The sequence below is a fragment of the Cokeromyces recurvatus genome, assembly GCF_025118155.1.
Source record: "Cokeromyces recurvatus strain NRRL 2243 chromosome Unknown BX663scaffold_32, whole genome shotgun sequence".
NCBI classification, from domain to species: Eukaryota; Fungi; Mucoromycota; class Mucoromycetes; order Mucorales; family Mucoraceae; genus Cokeromyces; species Cokeromyces recurvatus.
This window is the reverse complement of record NW_026251418.1, coordinates 138,324-155,588: the sequence shown is the minus strand read 5'-3', so window position 1 is coordinate 155,588 and position 17,265 is coordinate 138,324. Positions and strand designations below refer to the sequence as shown.

The following is a 17,265-nucleotide window of genomic DNA, read 5'->3' as shown; positions in this document are numbered from 1 at the left end:
TTATCCATATGACTGATGATAACAAGTTAAAAAATTCCCGCTTTTAAATCAGTTCTCCTCAAAATAATAGTTTATCTTTTTATTTGTTTATTTTATTTTATTTATTTATTTTTTCTTTTTTTTCACATACACATACACATCTTAATTTATTTAATCATGTCATCAATAAAAGAAAATAATAAACGTATTGAACAAGTGGGTGATTACATTATTCAAAATCGAATTGGTCAAGGTTCATTTGCAACTGTTTATAAAGCGCAGCATAAAGTAAATGAATTATAAATTACACCATTTACATATAAACTTAATCTCTCTCTCTCTCTCTGTCTCTTTTATTTATTTATTCATCTACCTACTTAGGATACTCAACAAACTGTAGCTATCAAGTCTGTAAAGAGATCTAAATTAACTAAAAAGTTATTAGAAAACTTGGAATCAGAGATATCGATATTAACTGCAATAAGACATAAAAATATTGTTGGATTAATTGAATGTCAGGTAAAAATAATAATAGGAATAAAATTATGCAAAAAAATTAACAATAATGTATAGAAAACGGAATCCAATATATTTTTAGTCATGGAATATTGTTCTTTAGGTGATTTGTCTCATTTTATAAAAGAATTAAGGTCAAAGAATTTTAATAAATCAAGTGGTTTACCTGAAAGAATGGTTCGTCATTTTTTAAAGCAATTAGGTAAAATAGATAACATGTATATAACATTTGTACTTGAAAAAAAAAAAAAAAAAGAAAATATAAATAAAAATAAAATATGATGATAGCAAATGCATTAAAATTTCTGAGGTCTCAAAACTTGATTCATAGAGATATAAAACCACAAGTAAAAAAAAAGAAAATAAAATAAAGCCATCATGTATTTTTATTTTATTTATTTTATTTTATTTTTTTAACTTTTTTTTTTATCAATTAGAACTTATTATTATCTCCATCAGATGATATCGATTTACCTATCTTAAAAGTGGCTGATTTCGGTTTTGCTAGATTCTTACCAAATGCTAGTTTGGCTGATACTCTCTGTGGTTCACCCCTTTATATGGGTCCTGAAATACTTTCTTATAAAAAATATGACGCAAAAGCAGATCTTTGGAGTGTAGGCGCTGTCCTTTATGAAATGGTCACCGGTCGACCTCCATTTCGTGCTCAAAATCATATTGAATTATTAAAGAAAATTCAAGAAAATAAGGATCAGATTCATTTTCCTGATAATGTCGGTCATGATTTGAAAGATTTAATTCGACATTTACTTAAAAGGAATCCAGTAGAACGATTATCATTTGATGATTTCTTTCAACATCCTGCTGTATTATCAAAACCATTAAAAAATTATGAACCACCTCCATTTGCTCCTATTATTTCGTCATCAACAAAGAATCCATCTTCACCACGTAACAAGTAACTTTATGAATACTTGTTTGTTTGTTTGTTTGTATTTTCTAATCCCTTTTTATATAAGGAAAATTGTCCCGATTCATTCTTTATCTTCTAAACCAACTTTAAAGACAAAGAAAAGAGAAGAAGAAGAAGAAGAAATATTACAAGAATATGTTGTATTAGATCTTCGATCTATTGAAACAAATCAATTTGCTGATGGTATCTATTTCAATTTATGTTTATATCTATTTTAGATTTCATTTATACTCTCTTTCTTTCTTTCTCAATTTTTAGAGTTAAAATCAACACCTCAGACTACACATGCAGTGAATATACCCAAACCTACTTCAGCACCTTTAATTCGTGAACGAAAATCTAGTGGGAGTGTCGCTACAAGTTCTTCTTCAGCTGCAGGTTCAGCTTTAGCTAAAGCACTTTGTAAGGCTTCAGTCCGATTATTTGGTACACCTTCACCCCCAAAGGAGAATGTGCCTCATTTAATAATAGGATCTCGATTATCCATACAAAATCAACCTCAAGGTTTCTTTGATTATCAAACAAATATCACACTAACAACAATGAATCAAATTGAAAGATTAGCTTGTATGGCATATGCAGTAGCTACCCTTGGAGATCAAAGATATGATACTCATACAACAATACCCATTCAACTATCTGAAACGATGGCACTTTATGTAAAGGCATTGTCATTATTAGAAGAAGGTCTTTATATTGCACAGGAATATTGGCAAGAGATAGAAGAAGATGAAATAGAAAGAAAGGAGGAATTAACCATTCGTTTAAATGACACTGTCCAATGGATGAGAGATCGTTTTAATAGTTGTTTAGATCGTGCTGAAAGAATACATAAAGTAGTAGATCATGCAATAGAAGAAAGTTGTATTGTTGAAAAGTTACTTTATAACCGTGCATTAGAAATGGTAATTTTTTTTTATACGTGTATAGATACTATTTGTCTCAAATTTATTCTCTTTTAAACATAATAAATTATGATAGAGTCGTGCTGCTGCAGTTCATGAATTAGTAGGAGAGAATATCAATGAATGTGAACAAGATTATCAAATGGCGATATGGATGCTAGAGGCCATATTACAAATTCAACCTAACCATAAAGAACAAGTTATTATAGAAGAAGAGGATCGAGGTATTATTCATAAATGTAAGTCTATACACATATACATATATACGTGTAGAAATAGATATACATATATTAATACGTATCATATACTAGTCATTGATTCTATTTGTCATCGAATCATCGTTCTACGGAAAAAGAAAAGATCAGAACAACGTATTCAAAAATAATAAAGAAAGGCGTTATTTTAATAAATATGATTGTCATTACTACTTTATTGTTTTGTTTAGGAGGATATGACAATAGAAAATAAATGAGCCATAAAATGAAATCCCATTCATAATATCTAAAGAAGCAGGAAGGAAGGAAGGAAGGAGATTTCTTTGGAGTTCGTCTTGCTTCCTCTTCTTCACAACATTTACTATCCATTGTTTCTAGTTTCATTATTTCCCAAGAGAACACTATCGTATTCCAATTCCTAAATTAATTTACTTGCTGTAATTATATCTGATCTCAAAATTAGCATAAAGAGTTTATTTAGTATTATCAAGAAAAAAAAAACAAGTAAATAAAATTAAAAAAAAAAAAGGCCAAGAAGGTTATCCATATTATTGTATGAGTAGAGAAATCATTTTTGTTTTTCTTTCATAATTCTTAAAGCAACAACAAAGGTAACCACGGATTTATCTTTGATCGTTACCATGTGAACGGAATTGATCCCACACACTGTAAACATGAATATAAATATGTGCATTACCATTGTGCAGTTATTATAATTATTCTCCAACTTTGATAATTCACATATGATCATTGAATGCGGAGCATCAATAAAATAAGCGTGATACGCTGATTCACCTTGACAAAAAAAAAAGTTGTCCCTTAAATTGGTCTGTGATATTTATGAATTTTGAGTTTGTATTATATTCAATATTGAGTTTGTAATATATTCAATTTATATGTATACAATGTTTATATTAAAATATGAATTATATTCACTTGCCTTCCTTTTTCCTTTTAAATGTTAATAATAAAAAAAAAAGAAAAAAACGTGTTGTTTTTCATGGTAAATTGTTTGTTAAATGTCAGCCTTTTTTTTTTTGAAAAAATAAAATAAAATACAAAGAATAATAGCTTTTTTTTCCTTCATTAATTATGTAATTCTATTCTTCCTCCTTTTTTTTTACTAGAATATTAAAAAAGATAGCAATTAAGAGTTACTATTCATTTTTTTATTTTTGTATAATATGAATAATAGGCTAATATTTCTATATTCCATGTTTGTAGATGTACTTGGACTATATGTTTCAAATTTAAATACCGACAAATATTGACCTATAGCTAATCGAGAGTCTAAAAAAAAAATTGTATAAATGTAATCACGTATATATGTTTTTTTTGTCAATAATAATTTTTTGTTCTTTTTTTTTTTTTTTTTTTTTTTTTTTTTTTTTTTTTCTTCTTTTCAATTTTTTTTTTCTATAAAAAAGAAAGAAAGAAAAAAAGCGACAGCAAATAATTAAATATTTATTCATATATTTTCTTAATTTCTGTCAAAAAGGAACACAACACATCATCTCACATCACACACAGTAAGTTTAGAACTCCTTTTTAACCATTTTCTCTTGTAAAAAAAAAAGTTACTACGCAAATACTTTTGGGTTCTCTTTGGAAGGGGTTTTTTTTGGGTTAAAAAAAAAGCAATTCTATGTGGTTTATATAGCATATAAATTGTCATGTATTTTTTTTTTTTGACAAGACTTCTACTTTTGTGTTTTTTTTTTTTTTTTTTTTTTTACTTGCAAAATCTTACAAAGTCAGATTATAATCGGAGTCATCGTCATGTCATCACTTTCCCCTTTTTTGTAAAAAAAAAAAGAAAGTACATAGTTCATCACAAATGTGATTTTCATATAAAATACTTTACCTGTCACATACAAACATAAACATTACACACACATACACACATACACACACACATACACACATACATACATACATACATACATTATATCTACATATATACCATATTTGTATATATTACATCCCACTGACATTTTGTTATACACAAAAAAAAATGCATGACAATTTTTATACCACTAAAATTCCACATATACCAGAAAAAAAAACTGGTAACAGAAAAAAATTTTTTTTTTATTATATTATTTTTTTTTTTTTTACTCAATTAAGAGAAACCCTTGTATAAAAAAATTCCATACACACACACAATTCATTCATTCATTCACTCATTCATTCACTCTCACTCACACAATCTTTTTTTTTTTTTTTTTTTTTTTCCTTTCTTTCTTTCTCTTTAGGAACTCCTATTCTTTTCTCAGTTTCTGTCATTTAATTATATAATGCAGTCAATGCCATATTATCAACAGCAGCAAGGTTATCAACAACCTTATCAACCACAAGCCAGTGTATTAAATAATGGAGCTCCTATGATGAATCAACCTCCTCATGGTTTACCTCCTATGCAACATCCTGGTATTCCTGATCAAGTTCCTCCTCCACCCCAACAACAACCACCTCAACAACAAGCTCCTAAAAGAAAGCAAGTCAAAAATGCATGCAGTAAGTAATACTATTACCACTACTTATCTGATAGAGTCACACAAGCTAATCCCGAATGAAAAAAAAAATTTTTTTTTGTTTGTTTTTTAATTCTTATATAGCCAATTGTCAAAAAGCTTGTAAAAAATGTGATGATGCTAGACCTTGTCCTAGATGTATTAAATATGGTATTGCGGATACTTGTGTTAATTCAGTGAGAAAGGAACGTAAAAAGGGAATTAAACGTGGTCCTTATAAGAGAAGACAAAAGACTGGAGGTATTAAATAGATGTTGTGTTATTTATGTTGTTTTATTTACATTTACATGCATGTATTTATAGAAGAAAAGCCTCGCAAGACAACTACAACAAATACAGCTAATAGTATAAATGATCATCATCATCATCAACAACAACAGCAACAACAGCAGCAACATCATCACCAACATCATCAACAACCACAGCCTACTAATACAGCACCAACAACTCAATATGCTCCATCTATGCGTGGACCTGCTCTTCCATTCGGTTATCCACAAAACTTGAATCAATATGGTCAACATTATGATCCTTACGGTCAATACACGTATCATAAAGATCAAATGATGCCTCAACCTTATGTTGTAAATCCTGTTTATCCTCCTATGGGCTATCCTATCTTAGTCCCTGGTGCGACTGCTCCTCAGCAAAATGATCATGGTCAGCATCAGCCCTCTCAACAGCCTCAACAACAACAGCCTCAACAACAGCCTCAACATGCTGCTTATCATCAACATTACAATACCATGATTCAACAACAGTCAAGTCCTCAATTAGCTCGTCCTCCTATGATGCAACAACATACAGATCATGTTATTCATCAACCTTCACCTGCTGGCAGTCCTCAAATTTATTATCAACCACAAACAACTAGTAATCAGTCTCATAGTCAACCTCCTTCTCAAAGAAATAGCCCTCATTTACCTGATATCAAGACTGAACCAAATGCGGCTACTACCAATACAACTAACACTGCTACCAATACGCCTACTAATACGAATCCACAAAATGATCATTTCGCAAAGCCTCAGTCTATGACTCCCATCCCTTCTACATCTACATCAACTGCAACCACATCTTCTCCTGATTCAGGTAACTTTTTTTTTTTTTTTTTTTTTTTTTTTTAATGGTGAGGTAAAGAATTGAAGTTAACTCTCTTATATAATAGGTTCATGGGTTCCTCCTCGTGCTTAAGAATGGATAATAATTGGATATATGCATATATGTATATGTATACTTTAGAAATATATATGTATATATAATTTTTTCTTTTCTTTTTTTTCTTTTTTTTTTTATTCTTTATAAATATAAATATATATGTATATGTATATGTATACTTTTTTCCCTTTTCCCTTCCCCTTTATATATCTTTTTTTTTTCATTTTTTTCATTTTTCATTTTTTCATTTTTTCATTTTTTTACTTTATCTACGTATATGTAAATCCTCCCTTTTTATACATACATTGTTTACTATTATATATAAGATGTATATGTATATGAATATGTTTTTTTTTCTAGAAGACTATAAAGAGTTCCTTTATTTACTACTTTTTTTGTGTAATAGAAGTATTTTTTTTTTTTTTGACGTGTTGTCTTTATCAGATAAATTACAAATAAAATCTCCGACTTTTTTTCTTTTTCTTTTTTTTTTTTTTTAATAATAATACATACATTTATTTTATGACTATATGATCATGTTTATTTCTTTTCTCCACCCAACTCCTTTGCTAATTCCTGACTACGTTTTGTAGCAGCTACAATAGCATTTTTCATAATATCACGAATTTGAGAGCTTTCCATCACCTTGATGGCTGCCTCTGTTGTTCCATTAGGTGATGTTACCTTTTGACGTAAACTTGATACATCTTCATTACTCTCTTGTGCCATACGTGCAGCTCCTAAACATGTCTGTACTGTCAATGCTTTAGCATCTTCTCTACTAAATCCTAAATCCATTGCCGCATTTTCTATATATGTATATGATTTAGTAAAAAAAAGTAAAAAAAAAAAAAGTAAAAAACGTAAAAAAAAAAAAAAAAAAAAAGATAGAAATCTATGATTACCCATGGCTTCCATAATTAAAAAGAAATAAGCAGGACCACTTCCACTTACACCCGTCACAGCGTCTATCATGGATTCTTCATGAACCCAACTTAATACCTTTGAGATGGAACCAAACAGACTTTCTACAATCTGTTTTTGCTCAACAGAAACAAAAGAATTAGCAAAGAGACCCATTGCGCCTTCACTGATAAGAGCAGGTGTATTAGGCATCAAACGAACGATGGCTAAGGGTGATTGAAACCAACGTTGGAGGGCCTTGGTTTCGATACCAGCCGCAATCGAAACGATCAACGTCTTGGGATCGATATGAGGTGCTAAATCTTGAACGACAGAGGGCATCACCTGTGGTTTCACGGCCAAGATAACGATATCAGCGCCCTTCACAACGTCTGAATTCGAAGAAGAAGAAATCACGCCCTGGTAGTGTTTAGAGAGATATTGACGTCTTTCTTCAATAGGTTCTGAGAAACGTAAATGGTTGGCAGGATGTCCTCCTTTATAAAGTCCACCTAAAACTGCTTCTGCCATATTGCCTCCACCAATTAATGCTATCACTGGATTCTCTATCATCATGTCACGGAAAGGGAGAGGAGAATAAAATAAAAAATAGGATATATAAATGTATATATGTATGTATATAAAAATATATTATATAAAATTGAAAGAGAAAAAGTTTAAAAACGAAAAGACTTGATTTTTTTTTTATATATATATAAATTTATAGTCTTTTTGATTGGATGATTTAAAATATGAGTCTTAAATACTACAAGAACTACTACAACTACTCTTAATAAAAATAGACTTTTTTTTTTTTATGTTACAATGTAAACTGATAGGCTCCTTTATTTGAAATTTCCTTTTCTGTTGTTGTTGTTGTATAAGTAAACTACCTCTCTCCCTTTTTAAATGATAAATTACTTGATTTGTTATCATGAACTTTCATTCCAGACAATAATGTCATTGCCAGCCTGTAATATCTTTTTATTTTTTTTGGGGGATTAATAAGGATAAATTCTTTAAAAGTAATATTCCTCCTCTGTCATCAAAGACTTCTTTCTCTTGTTTTAATTTTACTGCTATGTTTCTACTACTACTACTACTACCGCTTCCTCAAGAAGTATATAAATTTGATCTTGTCTAATTTTAGTAATTCTTTCTCTCCCGCCTTTTTTTTTTTCCTTTATTAGTTGTGTTTTGACTAATTATTATTTATTGTAATTTGGCTTTGTATTTCTCCTGCTTCATCCTATTAAGATCCTAGTCCGTTTCTTTTTCTTTTTTTTTTCTTGGGGAGAGGGGGGAGGTAAAAGAAAGAGGGAGAGTTTTGAATTACAGCTTTTGTTATAAATACATTTATCCTAGTTGATATCAAACCATAAACAAAATAGTGCTTTATATAAACGTTTGATTAAAGGTCATCAACAAAAAGAAGAATGGGTTGTATAAAGATTGAATCAAACAGTTAAAAGTTCTATTGTTGTTGTTGCAATATATATATATGCCTATAAAAATAAATATTTAGAAAAGAAATTTATAAAATCCTAAAAGAAAATACAAGAAGCTAAAGAAGAAAGACAAGCAACTACCAAAAGATATAAAAGGATAGTGGTAGTAAAAGATTTGATTGATTGCCATACTCATCCGCTGTTTATTTAGAAGAGTTGATAGATACTGGAAGCCAATATCATCAATATAGACTACCTATTCTATCTTTCTGGAATGAGATGTTCGAACAAAAAGCCCCACCTTCTACTAACAGGCGTTATTGGAATACTTTCGGCAGCAGCTTAAATACAGACTGAGATGTGGTGATCTCCTACTCGTTTATGTTGACAAATTTTGGACGTCAAAGGCACAGGATGTCAAATAAAATTTTTGTCTTATAACTCAATTTATTACTTTTGTAGACACACACACTTGCCATTCATGTAACGAAATGTCTTTTACTAAAGCGTACATTGGGTTGAATCATCTTCTCACTTGCCAAAGTTATGGAAATAATATGGCAATGCTTCGAATAATATTTTCAAAAGACATCATCAGTGGTCGTGCTCGTTCTCAAACATTTTGTAGAAGAAAATAACGTTTTTTATTTTTTTATTGCATCGCCATATCGAACACGGTTTTCCTTCTAAAGTAATTAAAACTTTTACAGGTAAAAAAAAAAAAAAAAAGTCTGAAACTAATTTATTTTTGAACGAATCAAAATTGATTTCCAGATGTTCAAAAAAAAAAAAAAAAACTAACATCATCCGAATTTAAAGTAGAAATGCTTTACCGTATTTAATTGTTATACCACTACGCGGACTTTTTTTTTTTTTTTTATATGTATATAATAAAAACCCTTTTTTTTTTTTTTTTTTTTTCTCACTAACTTTCGTTTTCTTTCTTTATAATACCACCCTTTCCGTTCCTTTTTTTTTTTATTATTTATTTATTTATTTCTCTCTAATCATGGGCGCAAATTTATCAAAAGCTTTATCAAAAATGTTTGGAAGTAAAGAAATGCGTATCTTAATGTTAGGTTTAGATGCAGCAGGAAAAACAAGTAAATATTTATATATATAAAAAAAAAAGTAAAATTTTGGACATGAGAAATTTAAACACTTGTATTTATATTAGCCATTCTTTACAAATTAAAATTAAATCAAAACGTAACTACTATTCCAACAGTTGGCTTCAATGTTGAATCTGTTACTTATAAGAATGTTAAATTTAATGTTTGGGTAAACTATTTTATTTTAACACAGCCCCCCTAAAAAAGAAAAAACTTGGTTTAATATTTATTTATTTTAGGATGTGGGAGGTCAGGACAAGATTCGTAATTTATGGAGACATTACTACACAGGCACACAAGGCCTTATATTTGTTATTGATTCACAAGACCGTGATCGTATTGATGAAGCACGACAAGAATTGCATCGTATCCTAAGTGATCGAGAAATGAAAGATTGTCTTTTATTGGTCTTTGCCAATAAACAAGATTTACCAGGTGTCATGACTCCACAAGAAGTCACTGAAAAATTAGGACTTGACAAAATGAAGGAACGTCCATGGTATGTTTATCCTTCTTGTGCTACGACCGGTGATGGTCTCTTTCAAGGTCTAAATTGGTTAAGTCAAAATGTAAAATCAAAATAAGCTTATTATCCCTTCCTTTCTTTGTGATCTAATATTATTATTCCCAATTAATTAATTACTATTATTATTACTATTATTATTATTATTATTATTTTCTTTTTTAATTAATACAATAAAATGATTAAAGTACATAATGATGTGTGTTATGATGATTCGATCAAAAGTCTTGGAAATACAATATTCACTTATTATAAGGACATTGAGATTCTTTTGGATTTCGTTCATGACATATTTTGATAGCCCACAAGTAAATTCTTATAGTTAATCATCCGTATCCTATGGTTTTACTCTTTTTATGATCCAAGATGACAGCAGAGGATGGGATTCATCATTGCTGCTTAAAGTCAGTGGTAGTGTAATCAAACAATTGGGATGAATTATTTCTTTTGCTAATCATCATTTGAAGATAAAAAAAGCAGGTAATCACTTTTTTATAAAGCGCAGGTACCATGAATAATGAAGGTTTATTATTATTATTCTTTTCAGTCATAAATAAGAAAAGAGGAAAAGAAATTTTAAATGAAAACTTATTTCCTGCCTTTCTCTCTCTCTCTCTCTTTTTTTTTATTATTATTGAAGATTTAAATATTATTATCATATGCAGACTGATAAAGAAAATAGGCTATACAACAACACGTACCTTAACTCTCTTTTCCTCTTTCTTTCTTTCTTTCTTTCTTTCTTTTTATTATTATTATTATTATTATTATTATTATTATTATTATTATTAACAACAGTTTATGCCTCCAAATCAGGCATTCTCAAGACCTTTTTTTCATCATTTCTAGCATGATCACTCACCATCTCCAATACCTTTGACTTTTGCCATCGTTCAGGTACAGGCTTTTTATGTGTAGCCCAATAAAAGATATCCCAATCAGGCTCATCCAAGAGACGGTCATATTCGTCTAGTTGGTCTCTATCAAATTGTGGTAACCAAGTCTTTGCAAAAGTAGATAGCAATAGATCGGTTTCCAGGATACCACGTTTTCGACTTTGATAGATGAGTCGACGACGTTTGTTTTCAGTCGATTCATTTGGACGTGGAATAGGAGGTAGATTAGGGTATGAGGTATCAAGTGCGGTTGAATGTCGAATAGCAAGATTAGGAAAGGGGTCACCACCATGGCTATGCTTTGTACATGATGGTTGAAGAATAGATAATGCACGTGTTTGTGATATGACAGGATTGATCTTTCTAATGTTGAATCGTAACATGATGATTAAAAGAAATTTATGTAGATAAAAAATAAGAAGGAAAAAAGTAAGCTAGGGGAGGGGAGGGGAGGGGGGCGAAAGCTCGGTAGTATAAAATCCAAGTAGTTATTATCCAATCAGGATTGCTTTAATTTGCTTTATGAAAAAAAAAAAACCTTAAAACAACGTTATAGAATATTCCGTCATTCTATATTATAGAAGATCATGATGACGTTATATAGCAATTGTTGTTGATGAGCTAGCTATCAATGATTCTTTCTCAAGTAGTAGAATAGAAGACAAGGGTAAAAAAAAAAAAAAAAAAAAAAAAAAGATATAAAATACGTCATATATGATTTATTATAAGGAAAAAAAAATTATAATTTACATAAACAGTAATAATAATGAGCAAATTTTATTGTTTTAATCATTGCCTTCCCAAATATCTCTTGCTAAATCAAAAGGCTTCATGACTAAATTGGCCATAGCAGCAGGATATCCTTGAGCAGGAGCATTAGGATGAGGTCTTGTAACGGCTGTAGGTTTATGAGCTACAAAGGAGGCACCCACTTTCTTTAATTCTTCTTCTGTTAAATGCTGTCTTAATAAAGGCAAAACATCCTTTTCTTCTTGTTGAACATGGAAGATAACATAATCCATGGCCTTTTGAATCTTTTCTTGAAATTGAGGTGTGTCCACCTTAACGTCTGAATAACGTACATCATACATCAGGTTACGTAACTCTTGATGTTCATTCAAACTTCTTTCATAATGAGATTCACCAATTTGACCACCGATTTTTTCACGTAAAAGAGGATAGACGAGAAGTTGTTCTACTTCATCGTGTTGAACCAAGGTCTTGACAAGTTTGTTACGAAGTTTGGTCTTTTCTTCAAGATTAGGTGCGTTTTTGAAGCTTTCATAAAGATTCTCAGCGTGTCTATGATCTTTGATAATTAAATCAATGATATTCTCTCCTTGTGTGAAGACAGGGGCTCCAGATAAAGCTACCTTTTCACCAAATTTGCTAGATGCACGACTGATATTAGCCATATTGGATTTAATGTAAGAAATAAAAGAAATAAAGTAATAATAATAATAAGAATAGAAAGGGAGAACTGCCTATTTATACGCTTTTTTCTTTAAGAAAATCCCCACATAAATACGATTATGATGATGATATCAAGATTATTTATTTTTACATCATCGTTCTCTAATATTGATAATGATATACTTTTTCGATCTACACAGTTATACTTTCCCCTCGCTTCATCATGTTGTCATTATTCATGCAGCGATGCATGTATCATACTACGCGCACACCAACCCATAGACACTCATAATTTAATCTATCTATTATTTTCAATTAAATGTATAACTTGTTTCTTTTGCGAATTAATAAATGACCACAACAACTTCTCCTTTATTCGAACACTTTTGTCACTTTCTTGATAGATTAGAAATTTCAAAGCCTAGTGAAAAGAAAAAAATAATACAAACATACATTCAAAAATGGATTCGTAGTTATGGATCTAATGTATTTGATGTTGTTCGATTAATATTCCCCAAAGTATAATAATAATAAAGGCTGTAAAAAGTTTCATTATTATTGATATGTATATACAAACCTATTCCTCTTTTTTTTTTTTTTTTTTTTTTTTTTTTTTTTTTAAAAAAAAATAACACCTTTAAAGGGAGATGATAGAAGATATAATATAAAGGAAGAAAGACTTGCGCTCATTTTATTAAAAGCATTAGGAATTGATTCCAAATCAGAAGATGGTGTTCGTTTAAGGAAATTCAAATTACCTTCTGTACATAACGTAAAGATTCTCGTCTATCTTTCTTTCTTTCTCTCTCTCTTTTTTTCACATTATCTAATTGAAAAGTAATCATGTTTATTTTATTTCAATTAGTTGACACCGGGTAATTTAGACTTGATTGCTTTTGATCAGATCAGTAAACGATCTACAGTTGAAAGATCAGATCAAACTATTAAAGATACAAATGACTACTTTGATCAATTAGCTGATGCAACCAATGATAAAATTATGTTATTTAAGGAAATGCTGAAAGTCTATACAGCAAAGCAGATACAATGGATAATTCGTATTATATTGAAAGGTTTAAGAGAGAAGAAAAAAGAAAAAAAAAAAAAAAAAAAGAGAGAGAGAGAGGGAGACAGAGAGAGCAAGTGAGTGAGTGAGAAGAGTATAGGCTGATATAATCTTTCATTAGATATGAGAATTCATTGTGGTGAAAAGTTAATTTTAAATGCAGTTCATAAAGGAGCCTATGATGCTTGGACTACAAACAAGTCATTATATGACATTTGTCAATTAGGAAGTTATTTACTTGAAGGACAGGTAAAGTTAAAAGGCTAAATAGAATATTGAGTTACCTGACTTTTTTTTTTTTTGTTGTTGTAGACGAAAAGAATGAAACAAGAACTCAAGTTGTTTTATGAATTTGTTCCTCAAACAGCCATTCCCTTTAGTGATAAATATTTTGAACAATTAGAGAAACCATTTTATGTACAAAAAAAGATTGATGGAGAAAGAGTATTGATGCATTATGACCGTGACCAAGATCGATTTCTTTGGCATTCTCGGTATGTATACAAGTTGTAATTGTATGAATATATTTTCTAACTGTTATATTCATAAAGAAATCGAGTTCAAGAAAATACACTCTATGGTGACTCTAGTAAAGATAATACCAAGTTATCATCTTATATTCAGAAAGGAATATTAGTAAAAAAGTAATATTTATTTGCATATATTATGAACAGACCACAAGCTGATATTTATGTATAGTATTATTTTGGATGGAGAAATGGTGGCTCATTCTGTTAAAGACAGAGCAGAATTACCCTTCGGTACATTAAAGACAGCAGCCAAGACGGATCTTTCTGAATGGGGAGATACTTATCCATGCTGTAAAAGAATAGAATATATTTTATATGTTTTATGATTAACCCCTATCCTTGTTTCTTGTCTTTATGTTAGATTATGTGTTTGATATTTTAATGGTGAATGGGCTACCTTTAATTGGACATACATTGAAAGAACGATTAAGAACACTTTATTCAGTCGTTAAAGAACAGGAACCTTACTTGAAAATTTTGCCTAGTAAAGAAATGCAGACAAAAGAGCAAGTCATGGATGAATTAGAAAAAGCTTTATTGAACAAGTAAATGAAATAGGATTTTTTTTTTTTTTTTTTTTTAGTTTGTTTACTTACAACACATATTAGGGAGGAAGGGCTTGTTTTGAAAGATAAAAGCTCATGTTATCACATAAATAAAAAATCATCAAAATGGATCAAGTTTAAACCTAGTTTTTTGGATACATTAGTAGATACCTGTGATCTGGTCCTTGTAGGTATAAAATATGGCTATGGAAAAAAAGGTGGGAAAATAGGAAGTTTGTTATGTGCAGTTAGAGATGATACTATACCAGATACTGAGCCCCCAAGGTTATATATCAAGTTAATATACATATAAAGGATTTTTTTTTAATAATAATTTTTTTTTTAATAGATTCATTACATTTGCTTTGCCGGGTACTGGGTTAAGAAATGAAGATATAATCATATTAACGTAAGTCTTTTCTATTTCTTTTCTTTTAGATTGATGAAATATACATATTTCTCTTTATGTATTTACTTATAGAGAGTTAATAAAAACAATATCAGATTATGATCCGAAAAAGACTCCAGATTGGTTAGATCATCCTCTTAATGGAAAAGATTTATTAGATCAAATAGTTCATTACCAAGAGTAAACTATATGTTTATATAAAACACATGTACATTGTTTAGTTGACTCATTGATATTTTAGTTCAATTGTAGTGGAAGTGAAAGGAGCATTTATAAATGACACACGTAAAAAAAAAGGGGGGAAAAAAGTGTATAATAGTCAATATCTTACAAACATTGCTTATTTATCTTATTAGAAAAATTTGGTATGAAATGTACTTTACGTTTCCCAACATTTATAAGAATCCGAAAAGATAAAGGATGGCAAGATATTATGACTTATACGGATGTCTTGAAGGCTAAAGCTGAAGGAGGTGTTGGTAAAAAGAGAACTGCTGAAGATAGAATGTAAAGATAAAAAAAAAAAAAAAAAAAAAAAAAAAAAAAAAAAAAAAAAAAAAAAAAAAAAAAAAAAAAAAAAAGAGAGAGAGAGAAAACGGTAGTTAATTTTTTATTGATTTACTAGTGAAAAGAGCAAGGTTCGAAAGACAAGAAGGGTAATTAAACATACAGCAGCTGTTGTGTGTGTGTGTGTTTTTTAAGAATATATATACATATGTATATACTTGATATTAGGGAACAATACTTTTACCTAGTCAACAAGGATTGGATTCAAGTCCTGTAATTCAAAAGACAAACATTTTCGAAGGAACATCATTCTGTAAAATAGGATAAAAACAAAAAACAAAAAAAAATTCTTATTTTTATTCGTCATATAATTTAAAATTAGATGTTATCAATGGTACGAAGTTAAATGAACAAGAAGAAGGAGGCTTTATGAAGAATGAACTTGATTATTTGATTAAAGAAAATGGTGGCGAGTATCGACAAAACAAATCTGCAGATATTTTGATTGCCGGTGTTAAGAGTAAAAAAAAAAAAAAAAATACTTTGATTGGCTTAACTCACATTCTAGACTAATATTCTCCTCTACCTTTTTTTTTTTTTTTTTTTTTTTTTTTTTTTTTAAAAAAAAAGATGCTAGAGTCAATAGTATTATTACAGTCGTGAAAACTCGAGATATTATACTTCCTTCATATATCCTTGATTCAATTGAAGCAAGGAAAATGCTATCTATAGAACCAAAGTAAGTCTTTTTTTTTAAAGAAAAGCTTAAAGTGTATGTAAAAATAAATAATATACACAAATACATCATATTTTAAAGATATATGCTTTATACTTCATCAGCTACTCAAGAAAAGTTTTTGCAATCCAGAGATATATATGGTGATATTTACAATAAGAAAATATTGGCTAAAGAATTTATTGAGGTAACGAAATTTCCATCTTTAAAGATAGCTTATGTAATATATGCTTGTGTATAGATAACAAATAGAATGAAAACAGTAGCTAGTACACAAAAAGAAACAATGAATAAAGCTCTAGAGTTAGTCGATCGTTATTTCCCAGAAGGAATTCATGGTATGCTATTCATCAATACAAGGGCTTATTTTGATTTTTCTGCTGAGCAAGATATTGAACCACAAACAATCCAATGGACAGCATTAAAAAAATGCCAAGAAGAATTAGAGATAGCAAAGTCTAAATATGTATTTGAATCTGGACAAGTCGTCTCAAAAATGACAGAGAATATTACTCATATCATTATTCATAAAGATGATGTTTCTCGAGTAGATGAATTTAAAAAATGGTTTTTACGTCGTAACAAGTCTTTACCAAGATTTGTTACGTTAGATTGGATAAATAAATGCTATCACGAGGAAGTTCGACTCAATGAAGAAGGTAAAAGAAGTAAAAAAAAAAAAAAAAAAAAAAAAACGAAATTAAATTAAAAATTGATTTTTTTTTTTACTCATCTAGATTTTCAGCCAAAGTCGTTGTAAGTCGTTTTCGGAAATTGGCATAATTTTTTTTCCCAGTAAATTCAGCTCAAGTAAACAAATCTTATTTTTTATTTTTGTCTTATTTACAATAACAACTTGCATATTTATCTTTATGAATGATATCCATTGCATTCTGATCATTTTAAATAAACCTTTTTTTTTATTAAAAAAAAAAA

At 29.4% G+C, this 17,265-nt stretch overlaps 9 protein-coding genes across 9 annotated transcripts; 4 read left to right on the top strand and 5 right to left on the bottom strand.

Moving 5' to 3' along the window:
- Nucleotides 1-51: 51 nt before the first annotated feature.
- Nucleotides 52-3,074, top strand: BX663DRAFT_521969 (kinase-like domain-containing protein). Its single transcript, XM_051529314.1, has 8 exons — nt 52-267; nt 361-498; nt 553-697; nt 784-842; nt 933-1,414; nt 1,476-1,612; nt 1,688-2,334; nt 2,411-3,074. The coding sequence occupies exons 1-8, from the start codon at nt 157-159 to the stop codon at nt 2,717-2,719; spliced, it is 2,028 nt and encodes a 675-aa protein (XP_051379240.1). The 5' UTR covers nt 52-156; the 3' UTR covers nt 2,720-3,074.
- A 43-nt stretch (nt 3,075-3,117) lies between these two features.
- Nucleotides 3,118-4,543, bottom strand: BX663DRAFT_489368 (uncharacterized protein; the record flags this gene model as incomplete). The annotated part of the gene is made up of 3 exons (XM_051524887.1): nt 3,118-3,344; nt 3,780-3,839; nt 4,513-4,543. 3 exons carry the CDS (start codon nt 4,541-4,543, stop codon nt 3,118-3,120), a joined length of 318 nt encoding a protein of 105 aa, XP_051379239.1.
- Nucleotides 4,544-4,846: 303 nt separating this feature from the next.
- On the top strand, nt 4,847-6,277 carry BX663DRAFT_489367 (uncharacterized protein; the record flags this gene model as incomplete). Its single annotated transcript, XM_051524886.1, has 4 exons — nt 4,847-5,066; nt 5,168-5,323; nt 5,387-6,175; nt 6,252-6,277. 4 exons carry the CDS (start codon nt 4,847-4,849, stop codon nt 6,275-6,277), a joined length of 1,191 nt encoding a protein of 396 aa, XP_051379238.1.
- A 504-nt stretch (nt 6,278-6,781) lies between these two features.
- On the bottom strand, nt 6,782-7,675 carry BX663DRAFT_441727 (pyrroline-5-carboxylate reductase; the record flags this gene model as incomplete). The annotated part of the gene is made up of 2 exons (XM_051523477.1): nt 6,782-7,050; nt 7,147-7,675. 2 exons carry the CDS (start codon nt 7,673-7,675, stop codon nt 6,782-6,784), a joined length of 798 nt encoding a protein of 265 aa, XP_051379237.1.
- Nucleotides 7,676-7,987: 312 nt separating this feature from the next.
- Nucleotides 7,988-9,452, bottom strand: BX663DRAFT_521958 (uncharacterized protein). Its single transcript, XM_051529313.1, has 3 exons — nt 9,415-9,452; nt 8,734-9,302; nt 7,988-8,649 (listed from the first exon to the last, which is right to left on the bottom strand). The coding sequence occupies exons 2-3, from the start codon at nt 8,786-8,788 to the stop codon at nt 8,540-8,542; spliced, it is 165 nt and encodes a 54-aa protein (XP_051379236.1). The 5' UTR covers nt 8,789-9,302; nt 9,415-9,452; the 3' UTR covers nt 7,988-8,539.
- Nucleotides 9,453-9,517: 65 nt separating this feature from the next.
- Nucleotides 9,518-10,387, top strand: BX663DRAFT_521957 (ADP-ribosylation factor family-domain-containing protein). Its single transcript, XM_051529312.1, has 3 exons — nt 9,518-9,695; nt 9,770-9,873; nt 9,944-10,387. Exons 1-3 carry the CDS (start codon nt 9,602-9,604, stop codon nt 10,286-10,288), a joined length of 543 nt encoding a protein of 180 aa, XP_051379235.1. The 5' UTR covers nt 9,518-9,601; the 3' UTR covers nt 10,289-10,387.
- A 594-nt stretch (nt 10,388-10,981) lies between these two features.
- On the bottom strand, nt 10,982-11,561 carry BX663DRAFT_478806 (Flavinator of succinate dehydrogenase-domain-containing protein). Its single transcript, XM_051524310.1, has one exon. It carries the CDS (start codon nt 11,504-11,506, stop codon nt 11,027-11,029), a length of 480 nt encoding a protein of 159 aa, XP_051379234.1. The 5' UTR covers nt 11,507-11,561; the 3' UTR covers nt 10,982-11,026.
- Nucleotides 11,562-11,815: 254 nt separating this feature from the next.
- On the bottom strand, nt 11,816-12,868 carry BX663DRAFT_545811 (uncharacterized protein). The gene is made up of 2 exons (XM_051530943.1): nt 12,627-12,868; nt 11,816-12,544 (listed from the first exon to the last, which is right to left on the bottom strand). Exon 2 carries the CDS (start codon nt 12,536-12,538, stop codon nt 11,909-11,911), a length of 630 nt encoding a protein of 209 aa, XP_051379233.1. The 5' UTR covers nt 12,539-12,544; nt 12,627-12,868; the 3' UTR covers nt 11,816-11,908.
- A 533-nt stretch (nt 12,869-13,401) lies between these two features.
- Nucleotides 13,402-17,259, top strand: BX663DRAFT_521939 (ATP dependent DNA ligase domain-containing protein). The gene is made up of 18 exons (XM_051529311.1): nt 13,402-13,609; nt 13,724-13,851; nt 13,915-14,096; nt 14,154-14,246; nt 14,302-14,423; nt 14,494-14,677; nt 14,741-14,962; nt 15,027-15,086; nt 15,159-15,266; nt 15,328-15,371; nt 15,443-15,593; nt 15,712-15,742; nt 15,822-15,906; nt 15,976-16,113; nt 16,224-16,332; nt 16,411-16,516; nt 16,571-16,988; nt 17,067-17,259. The coding sequence occupies exons 1-18, from the start codon at nt 13,537-13,539 to the stop codon at nt 17,087-17,089; spliced, it is 2,277 nt and encodes a 758-aa protein (XP_051379232.1). The 5' UTR covers nt 13,402-13,536; the 3' UTR covers nt 17,090-17,259.
- The last annotated feature ends 6 nt before the right edge of the window (nt 17,260-17,265 follow it).